The 14,472-nt window shown below is 47.9% G+C and overlaps 1 protein-coding gene across 1 annotated transcript in view; it reads left to right on the top strand.

The window, feature by feature from the left end:
* Positions 1–14,472, top strand: part of HDAC2 (histone deacetylase 2) — a 71,434-nt gene that overhangs the window by 40,509 nt on the left and 16,453 nt on the right. Inside the window, exon 9 of the mRNA XM_073627110.1 lies at positions 7,872–7,980. Within this exon, the coding sequence (XP_073483211.1) occupies positions 7,872–7,980 (109 nt within the window). The remainder of the gene's footprint in view (positions 1–7,871; positions 7,981–14,472) is intronic.

Below are 14,472 nucleotides of genomic sequence, written 5' to 3'. Positions count from 1 at the left end.
GGCATCAGCTATGTCTTGGGGGTTGCTTAAGGGGGTGTGGGTATGGGGGTGAATGAGTTGGGTTATTTTAGTTTTGGTGCGTCTACCTTTTAGTCGTTGGGAGAGTTTCTTGCCAGCTTTGTTGGAGGTGGAGTATGAAGACGCTTTGATTTTCCTGTGAAGGAATTCGTAGGAGTGGAGAAGTAGAGTTCTAAGTTCCTGCCTGAGGTTTAGTAGTTGGTTGGCCTGTGGGTCTCGGGGGTCTTTTTTGAGCCTGTCCTCTAGGGTCGCTATCTGGGTTGTCAGTTTGTCTATCTGCTGCGTCCTCTTCTTCTTATGCTGAGAACCAAGTTTAATTAACATCCCTCGTATGAATGCTTTGTGAGCGCTCCACACCACGGCAGGGTCGGGTACCGAGCCTTTGTTCAAGGAAAAGAATTCATTGATGTGTTTTGAAATTTCTGGGGCGTATGTGTCGTTTTGTATAATATAGTTGTTAGCACGCCAGAGAAACGTATTTTGTTGGAAATTGGTGTCTTGTAATGTGATAGATATGGGGGCATGGTCCGACCATGTCGTGGTGTGGATCTGAGAAGCAGAAATTTTTTGCAAAATGCATTTGTCAGAAAGGAACAGGTCTATTCTTGAATACGAGCGGTGTCTGGGTGAAAAAAAAGTAAAGTCACGTTCAGAGCCGTGGTGACATCTCCAGACATCATACAGGTCCTGGGAGGCGATGAATTTCTTTAAAGGAGAGTCACGGCGTTTAGTCGGTGAGGTGGAGTCCATCAAGACGTCTGGTACTAGATTGAAGTCTCCACAGATGATCTGGTGGCCTTTTCGGATAGTGTTGGCAGAGCGAAGAACTTTGTGGAGGAATCTCATTTGATGGGAGTTCGGGGCGTATATATTGATTAGGGTATAAGTTGCTTTGTTGATTGTGCAGATTAGGATAATAAACCGACCTTCTGGGTCTGAGATTGAATCAAGGAGTTGGAAGTCTAAAGTGTCTCGAAATGCTATCATGACCCCTCTTGATTTAGTGGGGTGTGTGGCATGGAAGATGTGTGGATATTGGTAGTTGTTGCATAAGGGTGTATTGGAATGTAGCAGGTGGGTTTCCTGGATACAAAGCACGTCGCTGTGGAGAGCCGAGGCGGCTTTCCACAGTGAGTGACGTTTGGCGGGATGGTTTAGCCCGTTGACGTTCAAGGAGAGAATGGTGATTGGCATCTTGCGGTGTGAGTTGTGCACAACACTTACAGTTAGTTGACGGTGGGTAGGTCCGGAGGTACCTGGCGTTGGGATTCAGCAGGTGGGTAGCAGAAGTACGAGACTTGAGGGTAGGTTGCAGCGGTAGTAGGCTGGTCGTGGAAGTAGGTGCAGGAGGATCCTGGGTCAAGGGATTGGTGGTATCTTCGTGGCAGACTGGACGGCTGAAACAAGATAGGACTAGAATACTGCGAATAGAGCAATGTGTTAAAATGCAGTAAAAATGATAAGAAAAGGAGATAAGGAAGAGAAAAAAAAAAGTCAGTGGTAGAACAATAACTTGTATAGTATAATACAGGTGGTGAGGCTTGTCGATATGATCCAATAGTGGGAAGTTCGGTTTAGTTGTTGGAGGTGGTGCTTCTAGTGGTAGAAGGATCTCTAGAGGGGGTGAAGAACACCGTGTAATCCTCTATTAGGGGGTACAGAGAGTCAGTGATACCGGGAGAAGAAGGCAAGAGAATCAGAATCAGTTTGCCAGCGCTCAGGGGAGCCATAATGAGTGTTAGCGGCCAAGTGTGGTAGTGGTGTATACACCCTCAGTTGAGATTGCGGTTTTGCGGGTTGCGGGACGTAGTGGGTCCCCTGTCTGAAGGAGGTGGTTTGGATAACTCGGGGATTATCCGCCAAGAGTGGAGAAGCTTTAGGCCCTTTTCTAGATCCCCAATGGCGTGCGTTTGGCCATTGTGTACAATAAGGATGGTTGCGGGGTAGCGCCATTTATATTGTAGCTTGTGGTTTTGCAGGCTTTTGGTTATCGGGTTAAGATGTCTTCTCGATTGGAGGGTGTACTTGGACAAGTCGGGAAAGAGTTGGATGCCAGTGTAGGGAGCAGGCAAGGGTGATTTAGCTCTGAGCCCCATGAGGAGTTTCTCTTTAATGTGGTAGAAGTGGACCCTCATTAGGACGTCTCTGGGGACCGAGGTTGCTAGGTGGGCAGGCTTGGCAATTCTGTGAATCCTATCTATGATTACATCACGCGGGGACGCTTCAGGAATCACAATATGCATCAGTTCTTTTGCGTATCTCGGCAAGTCCGCGGGGAGTATGGTTTCGGGGACACCCCTCAACTTTATGTTGTTCCTACGGGACCTGTCTTCTAAATCGGCCAGCTTGGCCCGCATCCATGCCTGTTCTTCTTTAACTGTGTCATAGGCATCAATGATTTCATTAACTGTGGATGTGCATGCCTGTATCCCTCTCTCAGTGTTAGTCACCCTGTTATCTAGCAAGTGAATATCAGAGGTGATTCTGTGGAACATGGATGAGAGGTCCGTCATGAGGGAGGTCTGGAGGGAGATCAGCATGTCCTTCAATGTGGTATCCATGACTGGTTGCCCTGAGGTAGGGAAGGATGCCATAGAGGAGATCAGGGCCTGGTCTATGGAGAAGGGAGTAGGAGCCTGGGCCTCAATTTGTTGGTGTTGTGACCGGTGCGGCGGCGTGTCCAGCCGCATTTTAGCTTTGGCTGGGCTGCTGGGGAGGGGGGTCACCCTCCGGGTTCTGGGATGGGTCAGGTACAGTACCTTGATCCGAGTAAACAGCCGTGGAAGCGTCCGGGAGGTCCGTGTAAGGTCCGCGCGGCGCGGCCTGGTCGGCGCCATCTTGGATTTCCCGGCCCGCCGGCTTATAGGCAAATTCGGTCAGTTTCTGGGGCCTGTGGTCGGTAAATCTCTTTCTGGATGCCTGCATCGTTGTCCCCTGAAGGTGAGGAGTGAGGATGTGTGAGGATGGCGTCGTTGCTGCGGCCGATTGCGCTGGATTGTGTCCCCTGGCTGGCGAGCTGTGAGCTTAGGCGTCCATCTTCCTCTCCGGCCGGCCACGCCCCCCCACAGTTGATTTCTTCACACCACGCTGCTTGCCTATTGCAGATTCAGTCTTCCCAGCCTGGTGCAGGTGATTGTTTGAGGTTGTGGGCAGGTGTCTTTTATACTGATAAGTTCAAACGGGTGCCATTAATACAGGTAATGAGTGGAGGACAGAGGAGCCTCTTAAAGAAGAAGATACAGGTCTGTGAGAGCCAGGAATCTTGCTCGTTTGTAGGTGACCAAATGCTTATTTTCCACCAAAATTTGCAAATAAATTCTTTCAAAAATCAGACAATGTGATTGGCTGTCTGGATTTGTTTCCACATTTTGTCTCTCATAGTTGAGGTATACCTATGATGGCAATTACAGGCCTCTCATCGTTTTAAGTGGGAGAACTTGTACAATTGTTGGCTGACTAAATACTTTTTTGCCCCACTGTATATGAAAGCTATGATGGGGCAATACAGTGGGCATGTGTCCACATAGCAGGGGTTTCCTTCCTTCCCCTGTGCCCTCTTATTTTGCAATAGTTTTACTTACTGCTGCCATGCCACCTGCAGTTTAAGCCTGGGTTCCAAATCGAATATCACAGAAAACTTGATATTCTTGACTACTTTGGTTATGCTGCCATAGTCGGATGAACACTGGCTAAAAAAAAGGCAAGAATCTCCGACCAGGCATAACCCCTCCCAGATCAGCCAAGCCCCATTTTTTAGCTAGTGACCTTAGATGATGGATGTGTCTCCAAAGATTTTTCTTCTAAGCACATAGTTATGATTTTCTAGACTGTTCCTCTACCCACATCACTGATGGGATAGAGGAGAGCTTCGCCCTGATTGGTCACTATGGTCGAATGGCTAAGAGGGGGCTGCACCTATGAACTGGTGAGTGCTAATGTTCTAGTGGAGAATTTGGACATCCCCCTGTCGGTGTTCCCTGTCTTTCTGGGGCATTTGGGCAGTTTTTCCCATGGGAATAACATATGATGGTGATGGAGCACAAAAAGGGAGGTCCGGGACGGTGCATGTGCGAGAGGATGTCATCATACATGCATGGTTCGCTGTTCTTATCAGATCCTAGGCACAGTACACATGTTCCTGAGCTCCTAGTCCTGCAGTGTCACACCACACAAGAATCCACAAGTCCTGAGGGATACCTGATTTAGTGCTCTTCTGCCTTCAGCCATAAACAGCTGCTGTTGGTACCCTTGTCTACAGGGGGTGACTTTCCACATAAGTGTTCTGGCATAGGCTGACACTCCTCTCAGCTGGGTGGCCGCTAACCTCTGGAGTTAACAGACCTTTATAACCCTCTGCAAGCCATAGCTTCGCATTGGGGGCGACAATGGAGTGGGCCCCCAAATTCCCTGTATCCACACAGGGAGGACCCCCCTGCAATGGCTCCCCAAAGAGTCGGACTGGCTCTGAATCCCTGCCCTTTTCTGCATTTTAACGCTGCAAACCTTCCCATCGTTTGTGTCAAGAGTGGAATTTTCTGCAGCCATATGGAGACTGCACAATAAGCTCTGGGGGATTTTTGCAGCTTTAAGGTAGGATGTGGCATTGTGGGGGAAACTCATCATGATGAGGAGGAAGAGAATAAAGCTGCTAAGGATCAGAAATCCTCTGTGAACAAGTCTTTCCAAGAGGTATCACAGCATTCAGGGCTGTCTCAGGCACAGAAGGTCACGATAGGCTTCCCAGTGGATGTGTGCACTAAAAGGCGAAACATTATTTTTTTTCCCCCTTTTTGTATAGAGCAAGGAAGCATTTAACCCCTGTCAGTTTTTTGTTTTGCCATCTGTGTCCATTGGGGAGATTTACCTTCACAGGAAGTGATGGGAGATTACTCCAAACTGGGGAAATACCTGGTATTCACCAGAACTGGTGTCCCCATTGGAAGATTTCCCTTCTATTATTCTCGAGAAAACGCAACATTTTTGGGGATTTTCTCTCACTTTTGATGAAAACGTGAACATAACCAATAGAGGGGCGAATCTCCCTAATGGTGACACAGAGTCAAGTCCTATTTTTTTTTTTTTTTTTCTTTTTAAGCACACCCTTGCAAGAAGTGATATATGCTTACTATGCTCACATGGAAAAGCTGACTTCACTACAAAAGCATTTTGCTCACCAGTACCTCATAAAGAAAAAGCTATGCAAGAAATGGGGTTCTCCTGCTGTTGACCTGGCTATTTCCCACTTAAATAAGACCCAGACTGTCCCAGTGAATGAGTTCCCAGTCTTTAACACCAACATACATGCTCACCTCTGCTGCAGCAATGATGTGATACAGCAGCTGTTCCATGTCTGCTCTAAGATCTAGAACTGAGCATTCACATGACTGCTGGTCCCTCAGCTCTGGGTCTGCTTGGAGCGGAGAGCAGTAACTGCCAGTCACCGCTCTCCACTGTGCTTTTCCAGTCCTCACTGGAGTGTCTAGCAGGGGAGGGGGCGAACACAGCTGGCTCTGGCTTTCAGCCGTGCACTGAGAGGCGGGGCCAGCTGCCAATCAGGCAGCTGGCTGGGTCCCTAATAATGTTGTTGGGATTCTTTCAGCCTTTAGCTGCTCTGCCACTTCAGCTGACAGCAGGCAGTAGCCTGCTATTAGTTGACGCTGGGTTACAGGAGAGCAAAAACAAGTGCACTCCTCACTCCTGTTACCCACGAGAAGTATGGCCAGAACTTTTCTTTTAAAGATGCCCCGGATAAGATGTTAGAAGCTCTATTAAGGTTTCCTCCTTTCTGATCTTGTCTTCAACAATTCAGCAACAAACCTAACTTAAGGCTTGTGTTCCAAAGCAGGGATTCCCGGGCATTTGTTGTGGTTGCCCTGGTGACTCCTTGGGATCAATTTTCCCTGATCTAAGAGCCCTTGCACACTGGGGCGGGGGGCGGCGTCGGCGGTAAAACGCTGCTATTATTAGCGGCGTTTTACCGTCGGTATGCGGCCGCTAGCGGGGCGGTTTTACCCCCCGCTAGCGGCCGAGAAAGGGTTAAATACCACCGCAAAGCGCCTCTGCAGAGGCGCATTGCCGGCGGTATAGCCGCGCCGTCCCATTGATTTCAATGGGCAGGAGCGGTAAAGGAGCGGTATACACACCGCTCCTTCACCGCTCCGAAGATGCTGCTGACAGGACTTTTTTTACCGTCCTGCCAGCGCATCGCTCCAGTGTGCAAGCCCTCGGGGCTTGCACACTGGGATGACAGCAGCGGCACTTTCGGGGCGGTTTGCAGGCGCTATTATTAGCGCAATAGCGCCTGCAAACCGCCCCAGTGTGCAAGGGCTCTAAGCATTCCTTCCAGCTTCTTCCTTGTCTGTTGTGCAGAATAAGGGCCGGTTCACACAGGGGCGACTTGTCAGGTGACCTAGTCGCCTGACAAGTCGCCTCCCGTTCTGTGCTACGGAACCGTTCTAATAGGAGCGACGCAAGTCGCTCCGACTTAGAAAAAGGTTCCTGTACTACTTTGGGGGCGACTTGCATAGACTTCTATACAGAAGTCGTCTTGCAAGTCGCCCCGGCAGTCGTGTGCAGGTCGCCTCGGGGAGGCGACCTGCAAGTCGTGCCGCGTCTAGTGTGAACCGGCACTCAAGGTGGAGGGCATTCCCATAACTTGATTGCACTGGCTTGGCAAAGAAGAACTTGGTATGCTGACATAGTAAAACTCTTGGCAAATGAGAAGTAAGCTCTACCACATCAGCCAGATTTGCTGTTGCAGGATCCAATCTTCCATCTTACTATACAGTCGCTGGCCGCCTACGGCATGTTTCATGCCAAAATCCTGGGGGATAGAGGTGTTTTCTGATCCTACGCTCCTCATAGCTAGAAATTCAACCTGGAGGAGGGTAGGTTGTACTATTGTACATGGAAAGCTTTTTTTTTTTCCTTTTTCTCTTAATCCTAAGGAGAAGGTGCTTCTCTGTTTTTGAATATTGTTTAAAACGTCCAAGATGCGTTTTAATCTACTATTTCTAGGTTGGTTCATCAACTCGATTCTCAGGCCTGTGGTATCAAGGGCAAGGTTCCTCACATCGGGAGTGTCAGCACTTCCTGGGCTATTCAGCAGCAAGTTATTCCATGTCTTCTATATGTGTTTGTTTACCAGATAGATGTTCACACCCCTGTTGATGGCAGTTTTGGCCATAAAGGTCTTACAGGAGACTTTGTCAAGGTATTCCCTCTGTTCTGTTTGGCCTTCTCGCTTTGTTGCCCACATCTCATGCACAGTGCTTTGGTAATTCCCAAGTAGTCAGGACTATCATGTCCTCTGAGTCCTGTGATGTACGATTTACTAAATGAGTATTTGTGGTTTACCTGTAAAATCCTTTTCTTGTGATGGAAGTACATCACGGGACACAAAGACCTTCCTCTCTTTTGTGTGTGTTTCTCATTGCTTCCTATATACTGGGACTTAGCTGAGTTTGAAGAGGTTATGCCTGGGTGGGGATTCTCCTCTGTTTTTGGCCAGTGTCCATTCACCTAAAGGTCATAGCAACCCAAATAGTCATGAAGCATGAAACCCTTTGTGTCCTGTGATGTATTGCAAGAACAGGATTTTACAGGTAAACCAAAAATTCTGATTTGTGGTGTAGTTATTTAGAGTGATGTTGTAAGTCTTTCAGACTGTTCAGATTCATGATGGTGCTCCTGCAGTTATGTCTTTCATTCATGCATACAAAGAATATCGCATAGTGAACAGAAAGTGCTGCTCAAAATACTACTTGATGTCAGAAAAATGTCACGTTTACACTTTACAAATTGTCTTCATTCTATTGTGTTGTGTTAATTTTGCATGTAATTTATTTTCTCAGAGCTGCCATACAATGATTACTTTGAATATTTTGGGCCAGATTTCAAGCTTCATATTAGCCCTTCCAACATGACCAATCAAAATACACCTGAGTACATGGAGAAAATAAAGTAAGGAGAGTCAATGCTCACTGTTTTATATATTACCTTTCACTTAATGTTTGCTTTTAAGCTTTTTAATGCGTGATACTATTAGACAAAAGGCAGCCTTACTTTATTTGTATTCTTTCCAAGTGGTACTTTATCTTTCTGGTTGAAAACTGTAAGACCACTTCCGTTATTATTTATTTAAAACCTAACCCCATCAAAAACAATTTATTAAATGGAGTAGGTAAGGGTAAGGTTTTTACTACTCTGTCGATGTTTAGATTTTTTTTTTTTTTTTTTTTTTACCCGTCATTTCTTGTTTGCCCATCACTGGAACAAGGGTTCTAGAAAATCTAATAAACAGGCAGCTACATGGAAAGTAAGTGAGAAATTCTGCCCAATGAGTAAATAGAATGCAAAAAAAACCTGTCTGTCTTTCTCCACTCTACTGAAAGCAAAAAAATAGGGTTTGGCTGCAATTGGATATTTAAAAGGTTGAAATGTATAGGCCTTCTAAAAATGTAGGGAGTGGGTTGCTAAGACTTGTTATAAACACAGAAGACAGCATTTGGGCTGTGATTGGTCTTGTAATTTTATTATTATTTTTTTTAAATCAAAACAATTTTTATTGCCGACAGACAAGAAAACAATACGTGCATTAGTCATATCAGTGTTTACAACATTTCAGAGTCAAATTTCCAGTAATACAGGTTGACACGCATTGAATAAATACAATCAATGAGATACATGTCTCGGATAGCAACATATAAAACAAGAGACATAAAACAACACAAAATACATGTGTTTTCCTTTCGTCTCCCCCCACCCCTGGGGCTATCTACGAAAAAGTTATAAGGTGGGTGAACCAGAAAGTCCACCTAAGTTTATACGTGGGCTTGTTAGGTTAACCCTTTCCTCAACACACATTTTTCAAATGGTTGATGCTCTAAACTCAGGTAGTCATCTAAGGTATTTCCTATAGGGCATACAATAGCAGCAGTCTATCTATAACCAGCTGCGCTGGAGCCACAGAAGTATTATTCAACCAGTTCTGCTAAATAAGATCAAACTTCCTAGCCACGTTGCGATGACGATAGCCTAGTTTCTCTCTCTGAGGAGGGTGGTGTTGACATTCTGTGTTCATTGGGCTTTGGTAGGTGCTGCATGAGACATCCATAATCTTGCAACCATCTTCCTGGCTAAATACAATAATCTTGAAACCATAAGATAAGTACCCCTAGGGTACATCTCCTCATCTTTTGCACCCAACAGGCATACCAGCGGGGTAGAGGGGATAGGGAGCTGGGCTACCTCGGAAATGGTTTGTACAACCTCAGTCCAGTATCTCGCTAGCTTAGGGCATCTCCAGGCCATATGAATTAAGTCACCTGTATGGACTGCACACTTTGGTTTTGGTACGGTAGGACCTATGGAGAATAAAGAGCTGTGAGTTTGAGAGGCAGAAACTGAGATCACTGGGAGAGATTTCAATGCCATATCCCATTGGTCATCCGTCTCCCCTATATCCGCAACCCATGAGGGCTTACTTTTAAGTAAATAGGCATTCTGGATGGTTGACATTAGTACAGGATATATGTTAGAGATCAATCCCCTGCGGGAAATGGCCTGGACGAGATCTTGTATCATTGGGGAAGAAGATAGGGACAGGGGATGTGTCACTTGTTCCTGGGCCTGTAGGGCATGCCTAAGCAAGAGATACTGATAGAACTGGCCGTGGGAGAGCATAAATTCATTGGATAATTGCTTGAAAGCTTTCAAGTTACCACCAGAATACAGTTGGTGGAGGAACTGTATGCCTTGCCTTTTCCAGGAGAATACCTGTAGTTTAATCCCACAAAGTTGGGGTTATGCCACAATGGAGTAAACGCCATCGGGCCCGATAGGGATAGCGCTTTTTTAGTTGTTTTCCACACTTTCCTAAGCATATCCGCTGAAGGCGAGTGGGGGATGCCCGGAAGGTCCAATTCCAAATGTGATATAGCCATGAACTCAGGACTAGTCCATGATACCAGCTGAGCAGCCGGGTCCATGTTGTCCTCTGTCCCCCAGCCCGCAAGCTGTTGCAGCTGGGAAGCCAGAAAATACATTTTTGAATGAGGAACCGCCAGGCCCCCACCCCCCCGATCCCTGCAATACTGGAGAGTTATCAGATTTATCCGGGCCTGTTCTCGTCTCCATGTCAGATCTTGAAATTGGGTGTCAATACGCTTAAACGACTTGTTTGAGATCCACATGGGCGAATTGTGAAAGATATATAGGAGCTGCAGAGCCCACACCATCCTTATTAAGTTTATGCGCCCCACCACTGACAATGGCAGTTTACACCAACTATTGCTTTTGATCCTCTGTCTATCCAATAGGTGAGCTAGGTTCCGTGACAGGTATTCTGTTGGGTCTGTAGATACTACTACCCCCAGGTATTTAAAGGAGTCAACTTTGGCGATCTGAGATGCCCTGTCCGGGAGGGGTGCTGTCAGTGGGTTCAGGGGCATAAGGACTGATTTGGACCAGTTAATAGTGAATCCCGATATGGCACCAAAATCTGAAATGAGCCTCGTTCTGGTGGCAACGAGTCCCCTGTATCTCTCAAGTATAATAATGCGTCATCCACGTAGAGGGATATCCTATCTTCTAAAGGGCCCCAGCGGATTCCAGTTATAGATTTACGAATGAACACAGCTAGATGCTCCACTGCCATCGCAAACAGGAGCGGGGACAGCGGACATCCCTGCCGTGTGCCTCTATGCAAAGAAAAGGAGGAGGAAAGGGCATTATTTATTTGGAGTCTAGCACAGGGAGCAGAATAAAGGACTCTAATCCAATTCATAAATTTGTTCCCTATGCCAAATCTAGACAGAATATCCAGGAGGTAGGGCCATTCAACACTATCAAATGCTTTTGCTGCGTCTAAGCATAATATGGCCCTACCCCCAGGATTATCCACAGGTATCTAAGTTTAAAAATAAGCGTCTTATATTATCTATTATAGATTGAGCGGGAATAAAGCCCGACTGATCCCGGTGGATCAGTCTGCTAATGATTTTAGATAGTCTATTCGCTAACACATGGGCAGGTAGCTTGACATCCGTGTTCAAGAGGGATATAGGACCATACGAGTCTTGGATAAGTTCATTCTTCCCTGGCTTGGGGAGCACTACTATAATGGCCTCCTGCATGGAATCGGGAAGTTTACCTGTATCAGCTGCTTTGCAAGGAGCCCGGAACAGCGGGGGGGGGGGGGGGGGGTATTCCCGTATTTAAGGTACACCTCCGCAGGGAGGCCATCAGCAACTGGTGATTTGTGTCTAGGGGCTGTGGCCAGGCCCTCACTCAGCTCCTTCAGTATCAGATAACTGGGGGAAGATGCAGTCCCGTAACAGGTCTGTCAGAGCATCTGGTGAGGAGTCTGTCATGGAGGTATACAGTGCAGTGTAAAATTGCTGAAATAAACCTAAAATATCCTCCTGGTTGTACATATTACCCCGTTTGGAGATGAAATAGGAGTAATATTGTCATCTTCCTGTTGGGCTTTTGCAACCAAAGCTGGTAGATGCCCTGTATTCTTCCCTTCTTCAAAGTAGTTCTGTTGGAGGAAATATCATCATCATCTTTTTTCAGCTGCTGACATTACCACAGTATTATCCAGAGACTGAGCCTCCACCCAACTAGCATGAGTGACTGGAGAGGGGCTGGTTACATATGCTGCAACTCGGAGCGAACTGTATCTTCCCACTCTTGTGATCTGCGCTTGATGCTTGTAATTTCCTTTTTTAGGAGCCCCCTAAGATATGCCTTCAGGGAATCCCATATTATAGCCTTGTTAGAGGAATGTTCGTTAAACTGCAGAATGTCATTTAGAGCCATTGATTTAGTATCTTGATCTGGAAACGTCAACCAAAATGGGTTGACTCGCCACAGTGGGCGGGAGGGCCTATCTGCTATATCTAAGCATACCCAGAAGGGCAAATGATCCAAGATCAATCTGGGCTCATAGGCTGAGTCTGTTACATAGGGGAGCAGGGCTTGGTTCCCCAATCCCATATCTATCCTAGATAGACCTTCATGTGAGGCTGAATGGCAGGAGTAGCATTTTACATTAGCATTTCGTGTACGCCATACATCTTTCAGCCCCAACTCACTGACCAGGGTAGCAAATGGGGTTCTGCTAGTTGCATGGGGAGCATTACCCGGACAAGCAGCCAGTCTCTGTGGGTTTAGGACATTATTAAAATCTCCCAGTGCCAGTACAGGGATCCCGGGATGTAATGCCATAAATTGCGCTTGTTTCTTGAACGGGTCTGATGAAAAGGACAGTGGGATGTACATAGCTGCCACAATACATATAAACCCTTTCAGCTTACAAAATAGGAAAATAGTGTCCCTCCCTGTCCACCTGCTGCTCAAGACAAAGGGCACATCACGGGGTATTAGCACACTGACACCCCTAGAAAATGAGGAGTGAGTAGCATGTATTTGTGTGGGAAATTTGCGGGATTGCAGCAGGTGTACAGTGTCTGGCCATAAGTGCGTCTCCTGGAGGCACACTACATGTGTTTTGTTTTTTTTTGTTGTAAAATAATGAAATATGGCTCCATGCTTATTTACATTACTCATCCCCTAATATTCAAAGAGAGGGGAATTAAACCTTTAGAAGACTCTGCAGCCATAATAAAATTTCAAGAGGTAGCAGGTGTGTGCCCAAGGCATCCACCTGGCTTTTTGGTTAATCCTCATTAGCATGTACAATACAGTGAGCAATCTCATAATAAGGTCAGTATAACATATTACCAGAACCCTTAGTATTAAGACTGAGTGGCCAGGGCACCATCCAGTGACAGTGGCGTAACTAGAACCTTCAGGGCCCCGGTGTAAGAAACCATGGAGGGCCCACCTGACCTCCAGCCAGGGCCCTTCCCACTGACTCCGGGGGCAGCAGGACCTGGATAGGAGGGGGAACAAATTCCCTCCATTTTCCTCCTGCAGCCACTTAATACCTATCAGAAGGAGAGGAGAAGCAGACTTTTAGTGGCTTCAGGAGAAAAATTGAGGGGATTTGTTCCTCTAAATGCCCCCCCCCCCCCATCCATCCAGGTGTTCAGGGGCAACATGTGCGCTGTTGCAATTGTAACCCCTGTAGTTACACCCCTGGGATGAGTAGAAGCGGTGGTGGTGGGGGAGGGATAGGATCAGTGGCATCGGTGGTGGGGGATGGGATGAGTGGCAGTGGTAAGGGAGAGATGGGATCAGTGGTGGTTGGGTGGGGATGGGATCAGTAGTAGTGGTGGTGGTGGGATGGGATGAGTGGCAGTGGTGAGGAGGGATGGGATCAGTGGCAAGGGTTGTGGCTGAGGGGGTCGGATCAGTGGTAGGGGGGGTTGAATGGGATGAGTGGCAGAGGTGGTGGGGGGAATGGGATCAGTGGCAAGGGTGATGGTTGGAGGGGGGGTGGGATGGGATGAGTGGCAGTGGTGGTGGGAGGATGGAATCCGTGGCGAGGGTGGTGGTTGGGATGGGATGAGTGGTGGGGAGGGGAATGGTATCAGTGGCAAGTATGGTGGTTGCGGGATGGGATCAGTAGCAGTAGTGGTCATGGTGGGGTGGATCAGTAGAAGCAGTGGTTGTGGTGGTGTGGGGGGAGGGGGCAATCAATGGCAGTAGTGGTGGTGTGGAAGGGGGTATCGGTGGCAGTAGTGGTGGTGTGGAAGGGGGTATCAGTGGCAGTAGTGGTGGTGTGAGGGGGTATCAGTGGCAGTGGTGGTGGTGTGAAGGGGGGGTATCAGTGGCAGTAGTGGTGGTGTGTGGGGGGGGGTGTATCAGTGGTGGTTTGGGGGGTATCAGTGGCAGTTTTGGTGGTGTGTGTGTGGGGGGGGGGGGGGGGGGATCAGTGGTTGATATTGGAGCAGTGTTGATATTGAGGGATGGGTGCCACTCACTTACAGATCACTTGGTTCCCCCTCCTTGCTCGGTCTTGCTTGGGCGAGCAGAGAGGATGGGGGGGCCTGTGATTGAAGGCGGAGCCAGAGAAGATGAGCAGAGCGGGCGGGGACTGTGCCCTTGAGTGCAGGCGGTGACAGAGAAGATGGGCGGGACTGTGAGTGAAGGCGGAGTCGGAGAAGATGGGTTGAACCGGTGGGGACAGAGAAGATGGGCGGGGACTGTGCGGGTGGGGAGAGGATGGTCAGGGACTGTCCCCATGAGTGCGGGAGCAGAGGATGGGCAGGGACTGTGCAGTGTGCCTGTGAGTGCGGGCAGGGAGGATGAGCGGAGCAGCCAGAGAGGCTGGGCGGAGCGGACCGGGACTCCACGTGAATGACTATCTCCCGAGCGGGGCGGGCCCCCCTACAGTGGTGGAACTCAAGGGCCCAGTCGCAAATGCGACTGGAGAAGGCGCATTGCAAGCCTGCCTGTAAGAAGAGAGAGACGAAAGGAAACCATGTCTGAGCAAAAATGAAGTGATTAACTCCACAAGTACTTGATGTCTAGGGTCAACAGGAC

The sequence above is a fragment of the Aquarana catesbeiana genome, linkage group LG04 (assembly GCF_042186555.1).
Source record: "Aquarana catesbeiana isolate 2022-GZ linkage group LG04, ASM4218655v1, whole genome shotgun sequence".
Classification (NCBI taxonomy): domain Eukaryota; kingdom Metazoa; phylum Chordata; class Amphibia; order Anura; family Ranidae; genus Aquarana; species Aquarana catesbeiana.
The sequence above is the reverse complement of the archived record's forward strand: the minus strand, read 5'-3'. Positions and strand labels throughout refer to the sequence as shown.